Source organism: Nerophis ophidion, linkage group LG02 (assembly GCF_033978795.1).
Source record: "Nerophis ophidion isolate RoL-2023_Sa linkage group LG02, RoL_Noph_v1.0, whole genome shotgun sequence".
NCBI lineage: Eukaryota > Metazoa > Chordata > Actinopteri > Syngnathiformes > Syngnathidae > Nerophis > Nerophis ophidion.
The window spans coordinates 28,242,382-28,269,626 of record NC_084612.1 but is presented as its reverse complement, the minus strand read 5'-3'; the positions used below and the strand labels follow the sequence as shown (position 1 = coordinate 28,269,626).

Sequence of the window (27,245 nt, the reverse complement as noted above, 5' to 3'; positions counted from 1 at the left end):
ATTAGTTAGAATGATTATAGGGGCCCTATAATGGAAAAGTAATGTTTCTTACCTGTTGGTACGTCATTTTGTGTATTTGGGATTTGCAATGTGAAACCAAAGGTATGACGGAGATATTTATAAAATAATATGGCCTTGCTTCGTACTTCCACTAAATGAGACGTTAAGAATTTGCACAACATGTGACGCGTTTCATAACAATGACATCAGTGGATTATCCATATATAATCTTTGCGCAAATCCGCCATTTTTAATTTAGGTTTGAGCGTTTATAGTCCGCTCGACAACAAGCCCAAGGTACGACCCGAATAAAGAAAATGCTCCGTTATTGATTGTAATACCCAACACAGGTCCTGTCAACTTGGATTTGGATTAAGATTTTGTTTTTCGATGCAGAGGGAATTTAGCACAAGCGAGACGTGAATGTGAGTACATCTTTTTATTTTAACACTATAACTAACAAAAGACAAACAAAAAGCGCTCAAAATGGAGGTACAAAACTTGGCTATGGAAACAAACACTTGCACTATGGCATAAACAAAAGACTTAGCACAAAGGCAATTAACTATGAACTATAAACAAAAACTTACATGACATGGAACTGTGAACGAGGGCATGACAGCATGGGTAGGGTGAAGATGCCAGGACAAAGACAAGAAAAAGAATGACTGAAATAGCAGCTATGATCATTAGTGAAAAACAGCTGTGAGGCTGAGAACAGGGACGTGACTAGGACACCAGGTGGTACTAATGGGTTGGCATGGAGACGAAAACAAACCAGGAAGTGAAAAGACAGAACTGAATGTCCAAAAAAGCAAAACATAACATGACCAAATATTACATAAACACAACATAATCCACTGGCATGACAGGTCCCTACACACCTCCAGTCTCATTCGAACAACTAAAAAGTGCCCAGCTAACTTTTTTGTTTGGCAGCAATGTGCCTTCAACTGGGAAAAAATATATTTTTGTGTGTGCCAACCACTTTCAAGATTTCTGCTTCACAAACCTGCTGCAATATAAAGATGGATTTTTCCAAAAGCTACTTGTGATGGCAGAGTCAGGGCTTACTATTAATGGCAATGGAGGAGACAACAAAACACAAATGTTTGAACGATACGTAAAGCAATGTTAGCTCGGTTTGTAGTCTAGCTTGTAGCTTAGCCTGGTCATTTAGGACAACAGCTTCATCAACCTTGGAATATAAAGAAGCATTTGCCTAAAAACTATTAAGGATAAAATTAGTGGGGCGACAATCATAATAGGAACCTTTGAGATGCTTTGATTTCAAGCTTTTATTCTGAACTTTCTTCTTCGATTCTTTTGTGTTCCGGCTCTGCCTCAGCCTCATATGATCAAGGGTGATGGGTCAAATGCAGAGAATTATTTCGCCACACCTGTTGTGTGTCTGACAATCATTGTAACTTTAACTTTAACTTTTAACATGGTTGGATGAGAAAATGTTTCTCTGTTAAAATGTATGTTGCAGTTCAAAAGTTGAATAACATAGAATAAGATATTTTTTTTCTTGTGGGAAGCTACTCTCTCAAACAAAAAATATGGCCGTCGGGACAGGGACAAAGGTTCAGTCTGTGCGAGGAGAGGTTCATCTTAACAACTTTGCCTCTCAAAATGGCTTGTTTCCAGAAGCACCTCAAAAATGTGCATTTAAAACATATTGCAAAGGAACGATTTGTAACTGTGAATTGGTTCTAATCGTTCACCTAACAGAGGCATTCAAAAGACTCCATTCATTCGTGAATGTGACATCTTTTTAAAATGCAGTTACATTTGTTACCAATAAAGGTCTTCTATCGTGCCAAAACAGTCCACTCAATGTTATAATTCCAATTTAGTGAGAAAAGTGTTTGCAAGTGCACTAAAGGCATGTTTGGATTAGTTTTGTGTAAAAGAACTTCTGATCCCCCGTTGTAGCCGTATCAGACCTTGCTTTTTCATTATTTGTGCATGTAAACAGACAGCATCTGAATAATTGTGTGCTGCACAGAATTTAAAGGAGAACATTATCACAATTTCAGATGGGTTAAAACCAATAAAAATCAGTTCCCAGTCACTTATTTTATTTTTCTAAGTTTTTTTCAAAGTTTTACCCATCCCGGAATATCCCTAAAAAAAGCTTTAAAGTGCTTGATTTTCGCTATTTGCCTAAGCCACTGTCAATTTCCCTGTGATGTGATCCAGTGATGCCAATACAAACAATGGCGTATAGCACAGCAAGATATAGCGACATTAGCTCGGATTCAGACTCGGATTTCAGCGGCTTAAGCGATTCAACAGATTACGCATGTATTGAAACAGATGGTTGCAGTATGGAGGCAGATAGCTAAAACGAAATTGAAGAGGAAACTGAAGCTATTGAGTGAATAGCTATTGACGCTATCCGGCCATGCATGTCTGTCTTAGCATCGCCGGTAAAATGTGCAAACCAACCGATCAGGACTTTCGTATTGACACTGGATCAATTTAAATCTGTCGATTGGTAAGTGTTTGTTTCGCATTAAATGTGGGTGGAAGGAAACGCTGTATTTAAATATAGTTTCAAATGTTAGCATTGATTAGCTGGCAGTCATGCCACGACCAAATATGTCTGATTAGCACATAAGTCAATAAAATCAACAACACTCACCTTTGTGATTTTGTTGACTTTATCGTTGGGAATGCATCTGCTTTGAGTGTCGCAGGATATCCAGACATTCTTGTCATCTCTGTGCCATCTCTGTCGTAGCATAGCCGGTAAAAACCAAACGAGGGACTTTCGCATCTCTTGACACTGGAGCAACTTAAATCCGTCGACTGGTATTTGTTTGTTTGGCATTAAATGTAAATGGAGGGAAAGGCTGGATGTAAATATAGCTACAAATGAGGCATAATGCTGCAATATGTACACAGCTAGCCTAAATAGCATGTTAGCATCGATTAGCATGCCGTGCTAATCGATGCACATTCTACGTAAATCAACTTGAATCTGTCTCTGATCGTTTTGTTACACCGTCCGACAACACACCAACCAGGTATGATATCTCCAAAGTATCGGAAAATAGTCGAAAAAACGGAAAATAACAGAGCTGATTTGACTCGATGCTAGTGATGTGGTAGGGAAAATGGCGTTGAGTACCGATGTGACGTCACGTTCTGACGTCGTCGCTCAGATAGGGATACACAGAAACGCGTTTAATTCGCCAAAATTCACCCATTTAGAGTTCGGAAATCGGTTAAAATAATATATGGTCTTTTTTCTGCAACATCAAGGTATATTTTGACGCTTACATGGGTTTGGTGATAATGTTCCCAAGTAAAACTGCAACACCCAAAGTACAAATTGTTTGGCACCAACGGAACAGGATTGCAATAATTTATTATTTACAGCAGTAAATATAAGAAGAAGGTACAGTACATGAGGTAAGGATATCTATGTGATTTGGGCAAGACCTTTGAAACTGCGAGAATTAAAAAGTTGATTGTGTAACAATGTGATTAAAAAAAAGTGACTGTCATTATGCTAAAGTGTTGTGTTGAATCCGCTGCTGTATCATAAAAGAGCACCATTTCATCTCTGTAGATATACTGTGGATCCTACAGATGCACTCCTACAAAGTGGCAAAAGGAAAGCCTTGGAATAACTGCAAAAGGAATGCAAAGAGCAGCTTTCACTTAAAGGGGCTGCCTGCAACCTGCTCAAAGTAAAAAAAATTCAAAATAAAAAATACAACAAAAATATCACCTATTAACCAACGCTGTCTCATGCACGTACACGCCCGCAGCGCGTGCACATAGTGTACATAAAAGCATCGACACAACTTATGTGGGCCGTAGTTTACATGCTTAGAGTCTACAAGGGCAGGATATAATGCTTACAACACTTTAGAAAGTTAGCGCCCTCGAGGCGGCGGCGTAAAGGTTGCAAACATCCCCTTCAACAAATCACACTTTCATCACTTCTTCAAAAACGACGGAAGTCATAAATACAATTTTTGGATTCCACAACATCATCAAAAAGCTCTTTTAGAGCGCATGTTTTCATTTTTAGTGGCTGTTAGTGGGGGTCAGCCACGTGTTTCCCTCGCTCTGCTCCTGCTTTTTGGGCTGTCTGTCCAAGTTGGGGCTGATGTCCCGGAGAGCTGCGGAGGGCAGACGAGAAACTCCTTTGAAGCTAAGAGCTCCTCCCTCTATTGGGCAGATGTAGTCTGCTGACTCGTCAGGTTTCCTTTTCCTGAGGTGGCTGAACTGGGTGAAGCCGAGTTTCTTGGGCTGGAGCACACACAAGTCAAACACCATCATTTTACTTCATGTATCTATTATTTAATTCATATTTAAATTGGATTACATGATATAATACATTAGAGCACGGCCGCTTGTAGCAGTGAATGATATTAATATATAAATGAGGATATATATAAAAATATATAATACATTAACAATACATTTTTGACATACAATGTAAAAAAAAGTCAGCAGATTTCTGGCAGCTCAATCGACAAAATTTTACAGAAAAATTTGCAATGTTTTTTTTTTTTTTACAGCGTATTACACTAAATGGAAAAACAGTACAGCTTTTTGGGGGAGCGGGGGTAGAATTCTGGCAAATGGCATTGTTGTTTTTACAGTGTGTCACTGTAAATAGAAAAATGGCACCATTGTCGTTTTTACAGTAAAATTCTGGTGACTAAGCTGCCAGTTTTTTGCAGTAAAATCGTCATTTTTACAGTATATCATTTGATAGGTAAATTGCTTTGAAATCATAATTCAAGCAGATGATTAAGTATTTATTTTTATTTTAATACATTTTGGGGGTAATATATCATATTATAATAATTGTTGCATTATTAGATATTATTAAAGTAAGCGGTACAGCGCATATATTTGTTCTGTTAAAATGGAGATGGATAAAGTACTTTACTGAGGCAGTTTATCTCCAGGCCACATACAATGATGAGTATAATAGCTGTGTATTACAGTATGTAGGGCCAAGTTAAAAATAAAATAAATGTATTGGAACAAAATTCTGATACAACTACAATAGAAAAGTCACAAAATAATATATTTTTATGAGAACATTTTATTAGTTTGCTTTATACACTACTAATAATTTATGTCACTTCTCTCCCCTTAAAATTACATATTTCTACTGAAATTAATATATTGTCCGGATTTAAAACCTTATTTTTGTTAAAGAGTATAAGCGTTTTTGTTTTTTTCAACATAGTCTCTTGTAGATTACTTTACCTTCACTTTCGCTGTGGTAGTGAGGGGCATGTGGCCTGTAGCGTTGCCGTACTCTCTCTTCTCCTGCGTGGCCTGAGCCCCCACCAGAGTAGCGAACGCCATGGCCAGGTGGCGTCGCAGCAAAGTCTTCTGTGGAGGAATATTTAGCAGCAGGGCCAACGTCTCTGGGCTGAAGCGAGGCTCCAGGATCTACAGACGCACTCAGTGTTAAGCCTGAGTCATAAGCGCGAGGGATTGTTTACACTTTAACATGCATGACTCACAATCAGTCCACCATGGACACCACTTCCCCGAAGGTTAGGTGCATACTCTGCAAGATCAACAGCTCGAAGCCACTCCATCACACGGTGGTTTGACCACTGCACCACCTCTGAGGGAGAAGGCTGCTTCTTCAAACAAAAAAACAACAACAACAACAAAAAATGATTGTATGAGGAAGTGTGTGTCTGTTCATCTTATAAAACACAGGTGTCAAACTCAAGGCCTGTGGGATCTGGCCCGCCACATCATTTTATGTCGCCCATGAAAGCCTGGAAATACTGTGTGTTAATAAAGCACATCCTTTTGGCTAATTTGTTCAATTCTGACAGAAAAATGTTTACTTAAAGCCAGGGATCTTTTAACATTTGCCAGGCCAAGGATCCCCAAACTTATGGAGAGCTGGAATGGGTGAACCCTACTTAAAGGCCTACTGAAACCCACATATACCGACCACGCAGTCTGATAGTTTATATATCAATGATAAAATATTAACATTGCAACACATGCAAATACGGCCTTTTTAGTTTACTAAATTGCAATTTTAAATTTCGCGCAAAGTATCCTGTTGAAAACGTCATGGTATGATGACGCGTGCGCGTGATGTCACGGATTTTCCAGCTCGATCCCAGCTATAAGTCGTCTGCTTTAATCGCATAATTACACAGTATTCTGGACATCTGTGTTGCTGAATCTTTTGCAATTTGTTCAGATAATAATGGAGACGTCAAAGAAGAAACATGTAGGTGGGAAGCGGTGTATTCAATACAAACACAGCCAGTGTTTCCTTGTTTACATTCCCGAAGGTGAAGCTTTACTATGGAACAGAGCGGTCAAGCGAACATGGTTCCCGACCACATGTCAACCGGCAGGTTTCGGTGAGAAAATGGTGGTATTAAGTCGGCTCTTACCGTAGACTTGAGCGGAGCTTGCGTCGTTCCTCGTGCACCTGTCAAAGAGGCAGCTGTCGACTGTCTTTCCGCCCCCGAACATGGTATGTTTCCACCGTGGAGGAGGGGGAAAAAAATATCAGCCCGGCCCGACTGGCTGCCTTTGCTTCGCCTCGTCAAGAAACGTGGCTTCCCTCAGAGACACTGGCGGTCACCACACCCGTGGCCACACCCCTCCGACTTTCAGGTACGACAGTATAGTCTCACTAGAGCACTAGTAACACAATAAGCAGATAAGGGATTTTCCAGGATTATCCTAGTAAATGTGTTTTACAACATCTGAATCGCTCCCACTGCCCTGTCTTTTTTTTTCCTTTTTTCTAGTCCTTCACTCTCACTATCCTCATCCACAAATCTTTCATCCTCGCTCAAATTAAATGGGGAAATCGTCGCTTTCTCGGTCCTAATCGCTCTAGCTGATGGTGGCCATGATTATAAACAATATTAGGATTTGAGGAGATCCACAAACAGTGACGTCATGCGCACATCGTCTGCTACTTCCGGTGCAGGGAAGGCTTTTTTATTAGCGACCAAAAGTTGCGAACTTTATCGTCGATGTTCTCTACTAAATCCTTTCAGCAAAAATATGGCAATATAGCGAAATGATCCCGTATGACACATAGAATGGACCTGCTACCCCCGTTTAAATAAGAAAATCTCATTTCAGTAGGCCTTTAAGATATGTTCCAGGGGCCATTAGATTAGGTTTTGTAGGGCCAGAGTATTTAAAAAAAAAAATGAGAGAAACAGTAAAAATGTAAGAAAAAAACTGAAAAAAACCTGCAACGTATTGAGAAAAATATACAATTTTAAAACAATACCTGTAACCTGTAACACAAACCTGTCACAACAATTATGTCTCAAAATATTTCTATACAATATTTGTTTTTCCTTTTTTTTTTTTTTTTCACAAAATTAAAAATATCAAAATCCCGACGCATGGTTTGACTTGTTAGTATGCGGCTCTGGTGAAAAAAAGTATAGACACCCCTTTTCTTATTATTTATTCTGTATAAATTGTGTTGATTAATTACAAACCCCGTTTCCATATGAGTTGGGAAACTGTGCTAAATGTAAATATAAACGGAATACAATGATTTGCAAACTCATAAACTTTATTTTTTTTTTGCAAATAACTTAGAATTTTATGCTAAGTAGTTGAGGAAGGGCATGTTCACCACTGTGTTACATCACCTTTTCTTTTAACAACACTCAATAAACGTTTGGGAACTGAGGAAACTAATTGTTGAAGCTATGAAACTGGAATTCTTTCCCATTCTTGTTTTATGTAGAGCTTCAGTCGTTCAACGCTGTCGTATTTAATGCTTCATAATGCGCCACACATTTTCGATGGGAGACAGGTCTGGACTGCAGGCCGGCCAGGAAAGTACCCGCACTCTTTTACTACTAAACCACGCTGTTGTAACACGTGGCTTGGTATTATCTTGCGTAAATAAGCAGGGGCATCCATGACAACATTGCTTGGATGACAACATATGTTGCTCCAAAACCTGTATGTACCATTCAGCATTGATTGTGCCTTCATAGATGTGTAAGTTACCCATGCCTTGGGCACCAATACACCCCCATACCATCCCAGATGCTGGCTTTTGAACTTTGCGCCTAGAACAATCCGGATGGTTATTTTCCTCTTTCTTCCGGAGGACATCACGTCCACAGTTTTCAAATATAATTTGAAATGTGGATTCGTCAGACCACAGAACACCTTTCCACTTTGCATCAGTCCATCTTTGATGAGCTCGGGCCCAGCGAAGCCAGCGGCGTTCCTTGGTGTTGTTGATAAATGGGTTTTGCTTTGCATAGCAGAGTTTTAACTTGTACTTAGAGATATAGTGACCGACTGTAATTACTGAAAGTGGTTTTATGAAGTGTTCCTGAGCCCATGTGGGGATATCCTTTACACACTGATGTCTGTTTTTGATGCAATACCGCCTAACGGTCCGTAATATCATCGCTTACGTGCAGTGATTTCTCCAGATTCTCTGAACATTTTGATGATTTTATGGACCGTAGATGGTAAAATCCCTAAATTCTTTGCAATAGCTCGTTGAGAAATGTTGTTCTAAAACTGTTCGACAATTTGCTTAAAAATTGGTGACCCTCACCCCATCCTTGTTTGTGAATTACTTAGCATTTCATGGAAGCTGCTTTTATACCCAATCATGGCACCAACCTGTTCCCAATTAGCCTGCACACCTGTGGGATGTTCCAAATAAGTGTTTGATGAGAATTTCTCAACTGTATCAGTGTTTATTATCACCTTTCCCAACTTCTTCGTCACGTGTTGCTGGCATCAAATTCTAAAGTTAATGATTATTTGCGAAAAAGAAAAAGTTTATCAGTTTGAACATCAAATATGTTGTCTTTGTAGCATATTCAACTGAATATAGGTTGAAAATGATTTGCAAATCATTGTATTCCGTTTATATTTACATCCAACACCATTTCCCAACTCATATGGAAACAGGATTAGTTATAAAGATACCTTACTATACCTTCTGAGCCTATCCCAGCTGCACTCATGCGGAAGGTGGGGTACACCCTGTGCAATTTGCCACCTCATTGCAGGGCCAACACAAATAGACAGACAAGATTCACACTCACATTCACTCTGTAGGGTCAACAGGATTTCAAAAAGGTTTTGATTAATAAAAACAAATAATTGAATATCTGCTTGTCACATGGACTGAAAGTTAAAGTACCACTGATAGTCTTTCCAATCATAGTTGTCCATAATAATTAAAGCCGACCTGCACTTTTTGGGAATTTTCCCTATATTTCACAATTATTATAAAAGACATGACGACGGAGGTATTTTTTTATTCTATTCTAACTCGTAAAAATAACTTTTAAAAAGTACTTTGAGCGTGTGTGACAATTTTGACATGATCAACAGATAAGCTGCTTCCTCACTTCCTTGCTCATCAAACTTTATTGTGGATCATAAATCATGCGTATCACCTGGATAGTCCAAGGACGAGGACGTATTCCGACAAGTTGGTACAATTTGTCAGCCCATTTAGACACAGAAATGGCGAGAACGACACAAATAGACAATTGGTTCCACTCCTTGTTTCCTCACGAGGATTATGAGTTTTTCTTCTAAATGGGAATATATGAACATCATAGCAGTCGACATCCAATTTATAGCAGATCTTGTACAGTAAGTGACAATGTATTATGTTTTTGGCTCTCATAAAGTCTGCAGTGAATCGGTGATGTTAAAAAAATGAATGCTGTGATGCGTTTCTGAAATTATTGCCCCGCGTATGCTTGAAATGAGCAAAATATGTAAATATTTAATGTTATTATAAATATGCCTGTTATTACATTACATATATAATTACAGCAATTTTACAATGGATGTTCTTAAGGAGGGCTTCACGGTGGCAGAGGGGTTAGTGCGTCTGCCTCACAATACGAAGTTCCTGTAATTCCTGGGTTCAAATCCAGGCTCGGGATCTTTCTGTGTGGAGTTTGCATGTTCTCCCCGTGAATGCGTGGGTTCCCTCCGGGTACTCCGGCTTCCTCCCACCTCCAAAAACATGCACCTGGGGATAGGTTGATTGGCAACACTAAATTGGCCCTAGTGTGTGAATGTGAGTGTGAATGTTGTCTGTCTATCTGTGTCGGCCCTGCGATGAGGTGGCGACTTGTCCAGGGTGTACCCCGCCTTCCGCCCGATTGAAGCTGAGATAGGCGCCAGCGCCCCCCGCGACCCCGTAAGGGACAAGCGGTAGAAAATGGATGGATGGATGTTCTTAAGGACTTTATAGGAAGAATCGAGCGACTACCATAGGCTCCATTGTAAGCAGACTTTTGCTAAGAATGCATTAATAAGTACATTTGTCGTCATGTCTTTCATAATAATTGTAAACAATAGGCAAAATGTTAAAAATAAGTGCAGTTTCCCCTCAAATGCATATGTAATTGTATAATAATATGAGGCAATTGTTCTTATATACCGACTGTTACAAGCGGCTTATTGAGGGCACCGATAACTGCAATGTTGCCCTCCATCTAAACGAGTTACTGTATAGAAGAACGTATATGAGCTGGTATAAGCTATAATAATTTTTATTGTTCATTTTTATTTATTTTTTTTATTTTTTATAAATGTGTAATGATAATGTCAATGAGGGATTTTTAATCACTGCTATGTTGAAATTGTTACTGGTAGTGATACTGTAGCTGATAATAATGTATTCTGTTTCACTACTTTTGGATTGTTCTGTGTCGTGTTTGTGTGCCCTCTCAATTGCTCTGTTTATTGTTGCTGTTCTGAGTGTTGCTGGGCCGGGTTTGGTTTTAGAATTGGATTGCATTGTTATTATATTGCTGTGTATTGTTTTGTTGGATTGAATACATTTTCAAAAAAAATAAAATAAATAATAATAATATTTTTATTAATAATAATGATAATAATACTATTTTTTATAATAATAATAATTATTATTATTATATTTTCATAATTTTTGTAATGATTTTTATTGTTAAAAAAAAGGGATCATATTAGGATTTTTCATATTTGATTTGTCTAAAATTGCTGAGACCATTCACAATCATATTTGTAAATAAATGAAATTATAATTAAAGGCAGCTGTATTAGAAATGTACAAGGCCAAAAGTGCAAGTCTGAATTTGTGTCGGAGTATTCTTGAAAGGTTTGAGGAATTTAGGTCTGCTTTTTTACCTTCTTTTTCCAATAAAATAATAATGTGACAACCAACCCCCTGATGTGTGACAAATTGTCTTAGAGGGCGAATGGCTGTTTGTCTGTGTTGGCCCTGCGATGAGGAGGCGATTTGTTAAGAGTGTACCCTGCCTTGTGCCTTCCAACCCCAAGAGGGAGAAGCAATAAAAATGGCTGGATGGGTTCATGACCTGTGTGGTAGAATAACTAGTCTAAGAAAAAACTACTGGTATAAATGCGTGCTTGTCTCCATCTTGTGGGCACTAAGTGTATTTCAGGTTGACTTGCTCTGTCCAGCAAATCCATCCATTTCTACCGCGTGTCCGTCTCGGGGTGGCAAGGCTGTATTAGCTCAATAGTAACAATTTATCAATAATACCTGTATTGACATTAATGTTCAATCTTCCATCTATCCATTTTAATTGAAAAAAAACCCAACATCTGTCCAACTATGCTTACCTCTTCCCCCGGTCTGCGGCGTAGGTAGTGGGGGTTGAACTTGTTAGCGTGGAGGACGTGGATGGCACATTTAATACTAAGATGATGAAGCTGACTGGTCACCTTTAGGCTCAAGAGGTCATTCTGAAGACATAAACCGTACACACAATATGAACTTCATACCGGTACTGTAAATATGCACACGCATGTTCTTAACAAAATTGGAAATCTGTCCTACCACAGTAAGGTATTGTATCATGCGGCCGTCTACACGAGCTTCATGGAACTGGTCTTTATACTGAGGCAAGCCAATATCATCCAGCCAACCTATATGAGAGTCAACAATAACGTTTATCTGGGTCCTTGTGTGTTTTGAGGAGTAAAACTTGCGTGATAAGTTATTTTTTTATCGTGTAAATAAGAACATATCAGGAGTAGACGTACGGGTAACCCAGATGTGGTCCAGGGATGCTGACTTCTCCGCTACTTTATTGGTAAATGCCCTCAACGCCAACTGCAGTTTCTTCCTGTGCAGAGGATGCTTCATTCCCATCTCCTAAGGACGCAATAACACATTTCCTCACAGTCAATCAATCTATCTTAAAGGTGTTTTATTTCATATAGTGTATTAGAACTAAGACTTTTAATAGTTAACCTTCTCCAGATCCTGAGGCGTGGCAGCAATTAGTGTCTGTCCACTTTCAACCCACTGCCTAGTCAGGTTGCAATACTGGCCCAGTCCATAATCCTCCAACCAGCTGCACACTTGATCCCTACTCCACTGGCTGAATGGCAGATTCATATCACTGACAGGAAAATAAGCAAATAAATGATACATGAATTTGACTATGATGATTTCAGTAGTAGTTCGGTTGTAGACTCCTACCATACAGAGTTTTGAGACTCAGGAGTGCGAGTCAGTCTGGCTCCTGCTGTGGCACGGAAACCCCCTCTTGTGAAAGGTCCAGCATCTGAGTCCGATGCTTGTGTTCCTCCAGAATGTGTTCTTCGAAGTCTGCATAGACACTAAGGTAAATGCTAAATCCGTCTGTTACAGTAATTGTCAGAAAGTTAAAATAAAAAAGATACCACTCAATGACCAACAGGAGGCTGCTCTATTGGAAGTCAATGACAATGTGGTGTTATGGTCACTGTTCTTATGGGTTGTATTCACCTGACGTCATGTCCGGCTCATTCGCTATTCAAAACTTAAAGTGGTGCACCAGTGTGAGTCGGTTGTCAAAGCGTTCTGGGCGGCATTTAGCCTTTATTTTGAAGAAAAATTCCCTATGCTTGTGTTGTTTTAGACTGTTGTAACCGTTGAAATTACGAAAAAGATACAAGCTTTTTCCGAGTTCCTTGAGAGGTCATCAAGAAGGGCGAAAGATGTGGAGATTTTACAAAAGACGACGAGAAAATGGGCACACACTCCAGTCCAAGAGAGCAGAGATTAAAATAATGCACAAGTTTGCAGTGATCTCTTTATTAAAGGTTTGTTTGAACTGATGTTCGATTCCCATCTCTAACGGTTCCTGATACTGATTTGATACCATGATTGAAAGTGTGAAAAAAAAATAAAAAATCATAGAACATTTTTTTTATTCACTATTTTGTTAAAAACAGTTTCAAGCTGTCAAGTATTTAAGATCATTGTGCTGAAATATATTTTACCCCAGGTAGCAGCTGCCAAGAGGCAACCATACATTCAAACAAACAACAGCAATGGCCTGTAGTCTCACGGTATATCTGTCATGATCTGTAGTCTGGATTGTGTTTTGGTTATTTTTTTGGACTCTTTTAGTTCCTGTTTGTGCACCATTGTTTTGTTTGGCTACTATGCCGACTTATGATTTTCACCTGCCTCAGGTGTTCGGACCGCGCACCTGTTTGTAATCAAGACCCTTATTTAAGCCTGTCTTTGCCAGTCAGTCGGTCTGGCGTCATTGCTTGTTTTCATGCGATCCCATTATTCATGTTGTTCGATTCATGCCGTGTCCACGTAAGTCGTGTTTATTTCATACCACAGTTTCGTGTTTGTCCAAGCCATAGTTTGTACTGGTTATTTCATGCCACAGTTTTGTGTTTGTTCCCCGCCATAGTTTATGCTGTTTAATTCATGCCACAGTTTTGTGTTTGTTCCATGCCGTGGTTTGTTTGTTTACCTCATGCCCTGCCAAGATTGGTAGTTAGAATAATAAATATTTTCCTACCTGCTACCCTTGTCTGGAAAAGTCCGTTTGCATCCCGGGAGAACCAACTTCGCAGCATAACCCCCCGTTATGACAATATCAAAAGAAACAATAGTCAACTATCATACATTCTAAAAAGAAATAGCAGTAGGTGCAGCCTTTTAACGTTTAGTATTTCCCATATAAGTATGATCTTAATATTATTTGTATTTTATTTTAAAAACATATTACTTGTAAATATGAAATTTGCCTTGTTTTTCATGAATATTTAGGCCTATGACAGTACTGCAGTTATTGTTGGTCATTAGGGTGGAACGTGCAGAGCCAGGTGTTTATTAACGTGGTATTTGGTGGAAAAAAGTTTGAGAACCATTGTTTAAGGTAATGTATTTGCTCAACTACAGTTGTGAAGTTGTGTACAGTACATTGTTGTTGTTTTTTAAAGGTAGGTTTATTGTAACAGAAACAAAAAAAAAATCCAGGATATCAATTTTAATTCAAGATTTTCAATCTTCAATTCTATTTAGGGACATAACTTTGGTACAATCTCGGATGAGGGCATTTCCATCCATTTTTTACAATTACAGTGTCGCAGCACTTTAAGTTGATAATTATTTCATATGCAAGTCATTGCATTTATTTTTAAGGTAATTATTTTTTTGTGTACAATTAATCTTACTATATGTATTTTTATTCCCAAGTATTTCAAACAAGACCATGAAGGATAAGCATTTTTTGCACAATATTAATATTAATAATACAATTATTAATGTACTACTACTACTACTACTGATAATAATAATAAGAAGAAGAACAATTGGTGGATATATGTAAAACCTTACGCCTTCATCTTTAAACTGTGTTTGATTGTAATTTTTAATTTGCTTTTAAATTTCCTATGGTGCACCTTTAGTGCCTTGAAAGTTGCTTTGTAAAATAAATATATTAATGTTATCACCCGAACGGGACAAGCGGTAGAAAATGGATGGATGGATTATTATTTATATTACGCTTTTCTTTGTTTCTTGAATTGAACGAAGAGCATAGTCTACCATCTACTATTTGTATGTTAAACATAGTTAGTCAATTAAGCTTTTTTCTGATTAATATTATTATATTTTGTACTTGACACTAAAGCTTTTTATGTTACACAATTTTTCAAACATAAATTATTTTCTCTGGTAGGGTAGGCTGACAAAGAATATTCCACAGAGTTACTTAACTGACAAAAAGTTCACTGCTCTGGATTAACATGACAATATGTTTATTTCCTTAGTGATGATGATAACTGACTACAGCTGAGTTTCTCTCTGTTCGCGAAAAAATCTTCATCTGGCAATACTGGCAAACATGTGGATGCAAGCTTCTCACCACAAAACAAAATGTTTATCCCTCGCCTCACAGAATATCAACACAGTCAATATCAAACATTACGGGCCAGATGTACGACTATCCTAAATAACATCTACTAGATCGTGTGTAAAGTATAAAATTGTGTGTATTGATAGTGTACATGTTTCAGATGATTTACTAAGACTGGTATGCCCCAGAGTGTTGTATATAGAACATGCATATTGTATATTGTATGTATATCCTATAGCAGTGATTCTCAAACTGTGGTACATGTTCCACTAGTGGTACACCAAAGGATCACTTATTTAAATATTCAAAGATAGTGTTACTGTTCAAACTGTGTGTAATGTTACAGTAGCCACAACTATCAAATATAATTGGTTTATGAAACCTCTGTCTTGTTTTTAATGAATGCTTAGGCCTACTCCACCACTGCATATTAATGTTGGTCATTACGGTGGTACTTGGAAAGCCAAGTGTTTTGGGAGGTGGTACTTTGTGAAAAAAGTTTGAGAACCACTGTCCTATATGAGAAAAACAAACGTCATTAAAAAAACATCAAAACGTATCAATTTGAAACATTTTTGTCAGCCTATTAAATCATCCAGCAGTTATAAAACTAATTTCTGAATAGGTAACGTCAATATTTTATTATTTCTGACAGTCCATATGTTGACACACACATCTAGGTTGCCTCCTCACAATGATTTTTTTAGTGCCAGTACCTTTCTAATATATTATATATAGATGCAAAAACAGACAATTTGAGTCTTGATAAATTGTTTATTTCTTGATCAAATGTTTATATCTGCATCTCCTCTTCCCAGTGTTATGGGCATTCTGATAAGCAGCATATATTCTGCATATATGTGAAGACAAATGCTTAATGGGTTGGACTCTATTTTGCTCACTTAAAAGACACAATACTCAGCACACAAGCTTAGTAGATTAGCTTTGCGTGTGTTACTAAATTTGCACATGTTTTAGTACATGCAAACCCGTATGATTTAGTCCAGGGGTTCTTAACATTTTTGACCCCGGGGCCCAACTGTTCCACTTTCAGGGCCTACTCAAATATTAACACTGAAATAGTAACCATGTTCTTGAATGTATTTGTATTCAATAATTGTATTTAACCTACTTAAAGTTTAACAGGATTAACCTTGTCAGATGATATGGTGACTATCCCAAATGTTAGTCACAAAGACTATTATTTATATAGCACATAAACCTTAGGTTTAGGTCAGGCTGATATAAAAATAAGTACTAACCAAATATACTGCAAATGTAGGGACTCATAAATAATTGACGGGAAATAAAACACATGTACATACAATTATTTTGTGCTACAATAAACAATATTAATAATGAATATGTTTTTTTTAAGGAAACCACCAATAAAATTTAAGTGCTTCACCACTTTAGTCTAATTTTTTGCGCTTAAAAGCTCCAGACTTCTTCTGTTTGTTTGAGCTTGTCATTACTGCCATTGGTGGTTGGAAAAGTGTATTACAATTGAGTACCGCTGTGGCCCATACAGATCACAGCTGAGAAACATACATTTTAGCATTGCACCCTGGCCCTATGGTTAAAGAAACACTGGTTTAGGCCTTTAGTGCTTTGATGCATAATGAAGCATTTGTCAACACTTACTTCCCCCACAGCCTCCTGAGGCTCCGGTTAGTCTTAATATAGTCTGGTGAGCCCACGGTTCTCTGGCCTGGTGGTGAGTTTGTCCCAGTGCCGTTGTTCACTTTCTCCGACTTCACTGAAACATGGTATAAAACAATTTAATAAGTACTAAAAAAATTGTATTTTATAGTCAGTATTTATGTCTGTTTGAAGGTAATAATTATTGTAGGGTTAAAAGTGGGAGTGTGCTTTATTTCTGTCGAGATAAATCTCAATGAGGGGAAGTTGTAAAGGTCAGAGGTGGTTTTCACTGCTTGGATGTGTGTGGTCATAATAGAAAGGGAAAGGGCGTGTTTGACTGGTAAAAAAAAACATCTCATTAGCAGTCCTGGTCTGAAGTCCCTATAATTACTGATGATGAAAGGTATAGTGGTACCTGTGGTTAAAAAGGAGTGGCTCACTCCAAATATACTCTTAAGTTCTGTCTGGTAATATAATATTGTTAATATCTGTGTATTTACATTGGCTGAAGTCTCCATCTTCACTGTCATCTGGCGACCGCTCAGTGCTGCTGTCAGTGGGAGACGAACGAGCCGGCAGCATAGGACTCCTGCTGTCTCTCTGGTTGAAGACCATACAGAAACAAACAACATTTATATTTACATAATCAGCATGTAATGGTTTTTCAATAATTGGACACACAAGTATGAGAGGGGTGCATTGAAGATTCATTTAAATAAGTCATTTCCTAGCCATACAGCAGGGATAATTACTGAGTAAGAAAAAAAACAGGTTTGACTTATGTATGATACAGTGGTGTGGCGTCAGGGCCAGCAAAGGCCTTCTCTGCTGGCCTAACATAACCAGAAATCATGATCATAATTTACTTTCCCTAAATATCTAAAAGTATTCATATTCTCTTCATGTCACGTTATGCTCCTTCCAGTGCTGTTGTTTTTAGGTTAGTTTTTTTATCCAATCAGAATTCAGCTAGCTTATGTTGCCATACTATACGAAATCTGCCCGGGGTATTCAGAATAAACAATGTGTGAGCACTGTAAGTGATCGGGCACATACAGTAGATAGATAATTGCGATCGCCAATCGGATCACGAGTTGTGGTCAGTAAGGCCTTCTAGGTAGCCTAAGGTTGAACGAGGTATTTACGCGTCCGGTGATTGGATATTCACTGGAACCGTTAGCGGACAAATTTGAGAACACATACAGTTGATAGACAGTTGCGATAGTCAATCCGATGACAAATTGTTGACAGTAGCCTATCTAAGTAGCCTGATGTTAACGACACTGTGAGCGGATACTCACTTGTCATTCCAAAGTGAGTATCCAATCACAAGTTGTATATATATATATGTATATATATATATATATATATATATTTATATATATATATATATATATATATATACATATATATATATATATATATATATATATATATATATATGTATATATATATATATATATATATATATATATATATATATATATATATGTATATATATATATATATATATATATATATATATATATATATATATATATATATATATATATATATATATATATATATATATATATATATATATATATATATATATATATATATATATAAAAATATATATATGTGTGTGTGTGTGTGTGTTAAAGCCTTGCATTTGGCATGGAATATAGCAGTTCCCTCCATCAGTGTGTGAATGTGGAAATAGTGTCAAAGCGCTTTGAGTACCCTGAAGGTAGTAAAGCGCTATACAAGTATAACCCATTTACCATTTACAAGTTGCAATTTAGCAGGAAGCAGGAAGTGTTGTGCCGTAACCCACAAAGAAAAAGAACAAAACATTGACATATATTTGCAAGGCCATTTTCAAGAAGGATATTTAAAGAGAAACTTCATCTTCTGAGACAATGTCGGCCAACACCAGAAGCTAGCTCACCTGTCCCGGCAATAAATTGGGTAAATACTCGCCACTTCCACTCGAATCCACCGACTATGAGGGGTACCACTGGTTTATACAGCTTTGAATAGGTGCTACAAATTTTGAGTTAAAATATTATATTTCTTTATTTTTTACATTTAATATTTTTTTGCAATTTAAATTTTGACAGTACCACATAAGATATATTTTAATTGCTGATACGGGTTTATTGATTTTTAAATGTGCCAGAAAATAACCCCTTTTGTACACTATTGAGGTGTTCCAATACTCAGTGGTGTGTAAATGTGCTTCTGTATAGCAGGGGTCACTAACCTTTTTGAAACCAAGAGCTACTTCTTGGGTACTGATTAATGCGAAGGGCTACCAGTTTGATACAAACTTAAATAAATTGCCAGAAATAGCCAATTTGCTATATTTACCTTTAATAAAAAAATCTATAGATAGAAAAAAATGGGTATTTCTGTCTGTCATTCCGTCGTACATTTTTTTTCTTTTTACGGAAGTTTTTTTGTAGTGAATAAATGATGAAAAAAACAACTTGATTTAACGGTTAAAAAGAGGAGAAAACATGAAAATTAAATTTTGAAACATAGTTTATCTTCAATTTCGACTCTTTAAAATTCAAAATTCAACCGAAAAAAAGAAGAGAAAAACTTGCTAATTCAAATATTTTTGGAAAAAATTTAAAAAAAGATTATGGAACATCATTAGTATTTTTTCCTGATTAAGATAATTTTAGAATTTTGATGACATGTTTTAAATAGGTTAAAATCCAATCTGCACTTTGTTAGAACATAAAACAAATTGGACCAAGCCATATTTCTAACAAAGAAAAATAATTAATTCTTCTAGATTATCCAAAATACATTTTTTAAAAGAAATTCAAAAGACTTTGAAATAAGATTTAAATTTGATTCTACAGATTTTCTAGATTTGCCATAATATTTTTTCTGAATTTTAATCATAATAAGTTTGAAGAAATATTTCACAAATATTCTTCGTCGAAAAAACAGAAGCTAAAATGAAGAATTAAATAAAAAAATATGAATTATTCTTTACAATAAAAAAGATACATTTACTTGAACATTGATTTAAATTGTCAGGAAAAAAGAGGAGTAAAGAGGTAAAAAGCTATATGTGTTTAAAAATCCTAAAATTATTTTTAAGGTTGTATTTTTTTCTCTAAAATTGTCTTTCTGAAAGTTATGAGAAGCAAAGTAAAAAAAAAAAAATTAATTTATTTAAACAAGTGAAGACCAAGTCTTTAAAATATTTTCTTGGATTTTCAATTTCTATTTGAGTTTTTTCTCTCTTGGAATTAAAAATGTCAAGCAAAGCGAGACCAGCTTGCTGGTAAATAAATACAATTTAAAAAATGGAAGCAGCTCACTGGTAAGTGCTGCTATTTGGGCTATTTTTAGAACAGGCCAGCGGGCGACTCATCTGGTCCTTACGGGCGACCTGGTGCCCGTGGGCACTGCGTTGGTGACCCCTGCTGTATAGTATTTTTCCAGCAATGGTCATGTGGTGACATCAATTATGGTATTTTGAGAGCTAATCATTGAAGTTGGACATCATTGAAGGCCTATGTGGGAAACCTACGGCCCGCCACTGGTATGATAGTAGGCTCTTGCTTTACAGCTATTACAGCGTCCATTCCTGCGGGAAAAAAAAAGCTTATTGATACAAATGGTTTTGGGTTGGGTTTGTGGCCATTTTTGTATCCATTTGTGAGGTTATAGGTCATGATATTGCTGAAATCGCATTCCCTAACTGGTTTCATAATATCATTTTGTTTATAATACTGTAATGTAGAATAACAGATTTTGGAGGACTCTCTGTGGGCTTGTTTTGCTCTTGGAAATGGAACAATCCAGTACCTTGGGGTCTGATGAATACGACACTTGAATATATTTGTTGAAAGAGTACCATTCGGGGCATAAATAGATCCATGCTGGACCAGAAAAGTGCCTTCCTTAAACTGTTCCCACCAAGTCAGAAGAATAAAATTGTCCAAAAAGATTTAGAGGCCTCTACGGGGTGTTGGTATTGGTTCACAGAGCTGCTTTTGTGGAGCTGATGACTTCATTCCTTGCCTGCAGATTTTACCTTTATAGTGTATGTGAAGTATAACCTATAAATGCATACCTTCTGTTTCTGGCCGTCTGGTAAATCATTCATGCTACTCGATGATGTGTGTGTCTCCTGTCTGAGAAGACAACAGCAGAAGTATTAGTAATAAACAACAAGTGTGCTGATGCATTGAATGCCGTCCAGGGAGGAAGTACATGCAATACCTGCAGTCATTGTCCTTCTGAGAGGCAGGTGATGTTTGATAAAAGAAAGCGCTGCTTGTGGAAACCTGGAGAATAAGCAACAATTTCAAGATTATTTTACTCAAATATGTTATTTGCTTGAATTACAGATAAGTATTGCGGACAAACTGGGGAAAAAAATCCTACATTAAAAAAAGTTGAGACCAGAATTCTCTTCATAAAAAAAATAATCAGGTAATGTTAAAAACACTTCCTGTTGGTGTGTCAAGACTATTAATTGTATTCATTTTTATTCCACGATTCCAAATCGATTTTCGATTCAAACTGGTTCTTATTATTTGGCATAAAAATTATATAAATAACTTTTAAATCAGGTTGTACGTTGCTCATTAAACATGTATTCATAAAAACGTATTAAAAAATAATAATTAGAATTTTTTTTTTTAATATTACAGAAACAGTTTATCAATATTATTTATTTATTTTTTACATGGATTAATATATATATATATATATATATATATATATATATATATATATATATATATATGTATATATATATATATATATACATACATACATATATATATATACATACATACATACATACATATATATATATATATATACATACATACATACGTACATACATACATACATATATATATATATATATATATATATATTAGGGCTGCAAATCTTTGGGTGTCCCACGATTCGATTCAATATCGATTCTTATACATTGATTTTTTCGATTCAACGCGATTCTCGATTCAAAAACGATATTTGTCCGATTCAAAACGATTCTGTATTCATTCAATACATAGGATTTCAGCAGGATCTACCCTAGTCTGCTCACATGCTAGCAGAGTAGTAGATTTAAAAAAAAAAGCTTTTATAATTGTAAAGGACAATGTTTTATAGACTGATTGCAATAATGTAAATTTGTTTTAACTATTAAACGAACCAAACGTATGACTTATTTTCTCTTTGTGAAAACATTGGACACAGTGTGTTGTCAAGCTTATGAGATGCGGTGCAAGTTTAAGCCACTGTGACACAAATGTTTAATTTTTTTTTTTTTATAAATGTCTAATGATAATATCAATGAGGGATTTTTAATCACTGCTATGCTGAAATTATAACTAATATTGATACTGTTGTTGATAATATTCATTTTTGTTTCACTACTTTTGGTTTGTTCTGTGTCGTGTTTGTCTCCTCTCAATTGCTCTGATTATCGCAGTTCTGAGTGTTGCTGGGTCAGGTTTGGTTTTGGAATTGGATTACATTGTTATGGTATTGCTGTTTATTGTTCTGTTGGATTTATTAAAAAAAATAAAATAAAAAATAAAATAAAAAATACAATAAATAAATTGTTTTTTGAAAAATGAGAATCGATTCTGAATCGCACAACGTGAGAATCGCGATTCAATTTCGAATCGATTTTTTCCCCACACCCCTATTATCATAATTGTACAACATTTTTTCAGGTAAAATTACCCACAGTATTTTTTTATACTATAAAATTATTGAAATGTTATGAAATGATTTTTCTTAACATCATGACTTTTTCTGTTCGTTTATATTTATTTTTTTGAACATGATACAAGCAAAGCAATCAAAAGACTATTCTGTGCTATACTATACCATATTATGCTATTCGATACTATGGTATATTATTCTATGCTGCGCAATACTCTACGATTCAATACTATGCTTTAGTGTACTATACAATACTGCTTTGTATACTATGCTATGATATGCTATGCTATACTATGCTATACTACACTATACTATGCTGTACTATACTAGGCGATGCTATACTATACCGTGCTATCATTTGTACGTACATCAGACGTGACATCTTCAGACTTTGCACTGGCTGAGTCAGCATTCCTTCTCTGGCCCTGCTCCTCTTCCTCACTGCTGCTGGAATGTGTCCCTCCGTTGGACAGTGAACGGCCAGCAGGTGGAGCTACAGTAACAAAGGGATGTGTGAAGTATCTTTTTTTATTATTATTAAAGGAAACAGAGGTGTGTTGGCTTTCACTTTGCTGGAATGATTGCCTTTGATTATGTAATGAGGAAAATGAAGAAGGCAGGATGCATGCAGAGGACAAGTTGATTACCTTGCCTGGTGTTGTGCGGTAGATCTCTGAATTGCCTGCACTGGTTTAAGAGCAAAGTGAGCTCTTCAAGCCGCCGGTCCTTCATAAATAAGAATTAGAGGATGTTCAAGATCAATAAAAGCCATTAAGATGTTTATCTTAGGTTAAGAAACACACAGATGCTGCTTCCTGCTGCAAATGTCCCTCTCACCATATGGCCTTTACATCAATAGAGCATCTAGGGAGGGTATAGACATCGGCCCAGCTGCAGGGAGTGTGTCTTTTTCTTTCTTTTTTTGAAGTAGTGGCCGAGCTTGGCTTCACTATGGCTCTCCTCCTGCAGCTCACTCCAAAATTAGGCTTGGCAGATGGAGGCCTATTTAAGTGTGGCTTTGCCTGTGTTGGCTCGCCTTGAGGTGTGTGTGTGTGTGTGTGTGCATGTGTGTGCGTATGTGTGTGTGTGTGTGTGTGTTCGGCGGTTCTGCCACATGTAGACCCACGCCATGCAGCAGGGCTTTAAAAGATTCTCAGGGAGGGCGGAATACAAAAGCAAGTCTGTACTATAATTGGAGGGTGGGCGGTGCTTGTGAGCAATGACAACATCTAGAAACGATGATATCTCCTCCATATGCAGGCTAACTTCCCACAATATGTTGGATTTAATGGCACACAGATATGCTGACTTACCTTTTCATCATGAGCCGCTTCCAAGGATTTAATGTCACTCTTAAGCCTTTGCAGCTCTTCGTCTATTAAGAGAAACACCATTTTTAATTGTTAATTTGACTCCTGTGGTGGATTCTGACCCTGTCTGCTGCATTTCTCAACTCATCATCCTCAAACCTGCAGTAATATCTTAGCCTTTCACCAGAAATTACTTTATTTGAGATCATTTTGTGGAAACCCGGATAGAAAGCAAAATACCAAGAGCATTTCACCTAAATGTGTTAATTGCTTGAATTAAATCTGTTATTATTTTTTTTATTGAGACAAAGATTATTTATATATAGAATATTTGTTTGCTTACTATGGTATATCATTTAACTATTATTTATTTGTTCACTGTTATGTTACAAAGATCAAGGAAATTGGATAAAATTGCTACGGTATGAAAAGGGGTAGGATTACGGTATTTTTCGGATTATAAATCGCTCCGGAGTAAAGGTCGCACCGGCCGAAAATGCATAATAAAGAAGGAAAAAAACATATATAAGTCGCACTGGAGTATAAGTCACACTTTTTGGGGGAAATTTATTTGATAAAATCCAACACCAAGAATAGACATTTGAAAGGCAATTTAAAATAAATAAAGAATAGTGAACAACAGGCTGTATAAGTGTACGTTATATGACGCATAAATAACCAACTGAGAAGGTGCCTGGTATGTTAACGTAACATATTACGGTTAGAGTCATTCAAATAACCATAACTTATAGAACATGCTATACGTTTACCAAACAATCTGTCACTCCTAATCGATAAATCCCATGAAATCTTCTTCCTCGATGTCGCTTCTAAACAACTCTGCCAAATCCAAAGGTATGCGCCGCTTCCTCTTGTCGTTTTCTGCGGCATATTTCACTACGTCCAGTTTGTAAACTGCAGCCATTTTTGTTCCATGACCCACAATGCACTTCTGCCATGACCCTCCCCCGCCAAATTCTTATTGGTTGACGTGTATTTGACGATTGCTGATATTTTCCTCGTCTCTTCTGCGAATGAGATAAATAATATTAATTGATATCTGTGTTGGCCCTGCGATGAGGTGGCGACTTGTCCAGGGTGTACCCTGCCTTCCGCCCGATTGTAGCTGAGATAGGCGCCAGCGCCCCCCGCGACCCCGAAAGGGAATAAGCGGTAGAAAATGGATGGATGGATGGATATTTTACGGTAATGTGTTAATAATTTCAGACATAAATCCCTCCGGAGTATATGTCGCACAAAACTATGAAAAAACTGCGACTCAAGTCCGAAAAATACAGCAAATAAGCTCTGCTTCTTCCTACTCCTTTTCGGCTGTGCTGCAATGAAACAACTGGAATTGTGTGGTGCATTACTTTTTATTGTATGCATGTTCAAAATAAACTGAACTGAAAAGTATTAAAATTGAAAAAGAAAAAAAATGATGTTGAAAAAGACATAAGGATTATTGCACAAAAAGGCAAAGGCATCAAGCAGTCTCTCTAGACATGCGAAAAATGATCGAGTAATATCAATGAATATGTGTTAATAATAGTAGTACATTAAACATAATAATAATATGGTTACTACATTATTTTGGTAAAAGGTGTAACTGTTTTTTTTATAAAAATTTTGGGAAATAAGAAAATATTGTCATTTTTTTCCCTTTTCTTAATAAGGTCATGACGTCTTTGTATTTATTTATTTTTGAACATGATAACAACACAAAGCAAAACAAAAATAGTTTAACTTTAAAGCTATCAGTAATGTAACACATCAAATTAAACTGGAGAAACTTCTATTTGAGATGATGTAACTCGAACTGATGTAGTTACAGTACAATGGACACTTGGCAAAAAATTATTTGTGATGAAAAAAATATTTTTGTATTTGTCTTGTTACGACTAACCCTTTCTTTTTTCAATTCCTGGTTTTCCATACCTGATGTTTTTCAAATGCTAACCAATTAATTTTAACCACAGTTTTTGAGTTTATACAGATAATAGTTTGTTAATAAGTAGGGCGGTCTAAATGACCTAATCCATCATTATTAATAATCTGATTAAAACGTTAACACAACTAACCCATTCTGGGAATGACAAAAATCCCTGAAGTGTCTCTTGCAATGCAATTCTGTTAGTTTGTCAAAGTAGTGATACAGTTGTGCACGTGCAAATGGGAAGTTGATGCGGTAGTGGGAGCTGCAGAAGCTAACAAGTTAATATGACGTCAAACAACATGTTGGCTCTCTTTAATGCGTAATTTGAGTAAAAAAATAAATAAATAAAAAAACAGTTGACCGACATTAAGTACTATTCATACTCTCTTTTCTCCAAAGCACCTCTATCTCAAATTACCACATTAACAACACAAAAAGAGGAAGCGATACACATTAATGTGGGTAAATGTTTGTTTTGAAAAACACATTTTTTGTTAACATTAAAACTAATTTAAGGGTGGTTAATAAACACATTAATTGCACATATATTTCCTAAATTTTTGAGTTTCTTTGCTAATATAAATAAAAAATGAATGCTATCCAATACCTTTTAATCGAAATCAAACCTAGGCTACCTGATTAAAAATTATAACTGTTAAACTGTCACGATCTGTGACTGCTTTTTGTTGTTGTTTTCTTTTGTTTAGTGTTTATTCCTATATGCTTCCTGTTTTGGTATGTTTTGTGTGTTATGCAGTGACAGTACCTCTGCATTTAAACACTATCCTCCTCACCTGTCCCTGATTGCCAATCAGGAGGATTTATCCACCAGAATCGCCTGCCTCTCGACACTGCTTCATTTTCTATTGTTGCTTTGTGCTGCGTGTACTAACTGTTTGTTTGCTCCTTTAACTTGTGTTCCTGCACTGTCTCTAATTGAAAGGACTTGTTAATTGCACCTCAGCTTACGTCTCTGCATTTTGGGATCACACAACCATTAACTATGCAAGCATGTGACATTAATAGCAATACTCATAAGAAATTAGTTAAACTGCTGATTTATGTATCTATAGATATCACACAAATATCTACAAGTAAAGAGAATCACATGAATATGTAATGGAAATGACAAATAAAAAACGTTTTATAAAAAGTAAAAATATAATTTAACCTAATTTTTGGCAATTTTCAGGCATATTTATAATGATCAAATCCAAAAGTGTACGAGCTTTGTGGCCTTTAACTTTTAAGGTAGCATTATAACCACTAGTTATTTGCAAAAGAGTTAGGACACTCAATCATTCAGAACGCCAAAAAGGCATCATGTGCTGGAAAGCCTTGTTGGCCTTTATGGCTGCCAAAACCCTACTATGTGTTTTTTTAATACTGAAAAGCTTAAAATGTGGTTAGCCTCTTCCTGAATTGATTTTCTTAGAAAAAAAGTAGACATAATCTAAAACTGCTGTTACGGCAAAATACTGAATGCAAAAGGCTCTATTA

The 27,245-nt window shown here is 36.4% G+C and overlaps 1 protein-coding gene across 11 annotated transcripts in view; it reads right to left on the bottom strand.

Moving 5' to 3' along the window:
* Positions 1 to 3,362: 3,362 nt before the first annotated feature.
* The window catches only part of ppfibp2a (PPFIA binding protein 2a), a 52,179-nt gene continuing 28,296 nt past the window's right edge, over positions 3,363 to 27,245 (bottom strand). For 8 of the 11 annotated variants that reach the window (XM_061880737.1, XM_061880761.1, XM_061880776.1 and 5 more), the window contains 15 exons: positions 23,813 to 23,874; positions 23,147 to 23,225; positions 22,868 to 22,992; positions 21,036 to 21,100; positions 20,887 to 20,947; positions 17,303 to 17,402; positions 16,803 to 16,917; positions 12,494 to 12,622; positions 12,263 to 12,413; positions 12,052 to 12,163; positions 11,846 to 11,934; positions 11,629 to 11,751; positions 5,511 to 5,636; positions 5,248 to 5,436; positions 3,363 to 4,272 (listed from right to left, as the gene is read on the bottom strand). In XM_061880737.1, coding sequence (XP_061736721.1) covers positions 4,048 to 4,272; positions 5,248 to 5,436; positions 5,511 to 5,636; positions 11,629 to 11,751; positions 11,846 to 11,934; positions 12,052 to 12,163; positions 12,263 to 12,413; positions 12,494 to 12,622; positions 16,803 to 16,917; positions 17,303 to 17,402; positions 20,887 to 20,947; positions 21,036 to 21,100; positions 22,868 to 22,992; positions 23,147 to 23,225; positions 23,813 to 23,874 — 1,751 coding nt within the window. In that variant the 3' untranslated portion in view covers positions 3,363 to 4,047. Of the gene's footprint in view, positions 4,273 to 5,247; positions 5,437 to 5,510; positions 5,637 to 5,689; positions 6,670 to 11,628; positions 11,752 to 11,845; positions 11,935 to 12,051; positions 12,164 to 12,262; positions 12,414 to 12,493; positions 12,623 to 16,802; positions 16,918 to 17,302; positions 17,403 to 20,886; positions 20,948 to 21,035; positions 21,101 to 22,867; positions 22,993 to 23,146; positions 23,226 to 23,812; positions 23,875 to 27,245 lie in introns of those variants that run through there. The other 3 variants (XM_061880744.1, XM_061880753.1, XM_061880808.1) reach the window with 3 other exon arrangements.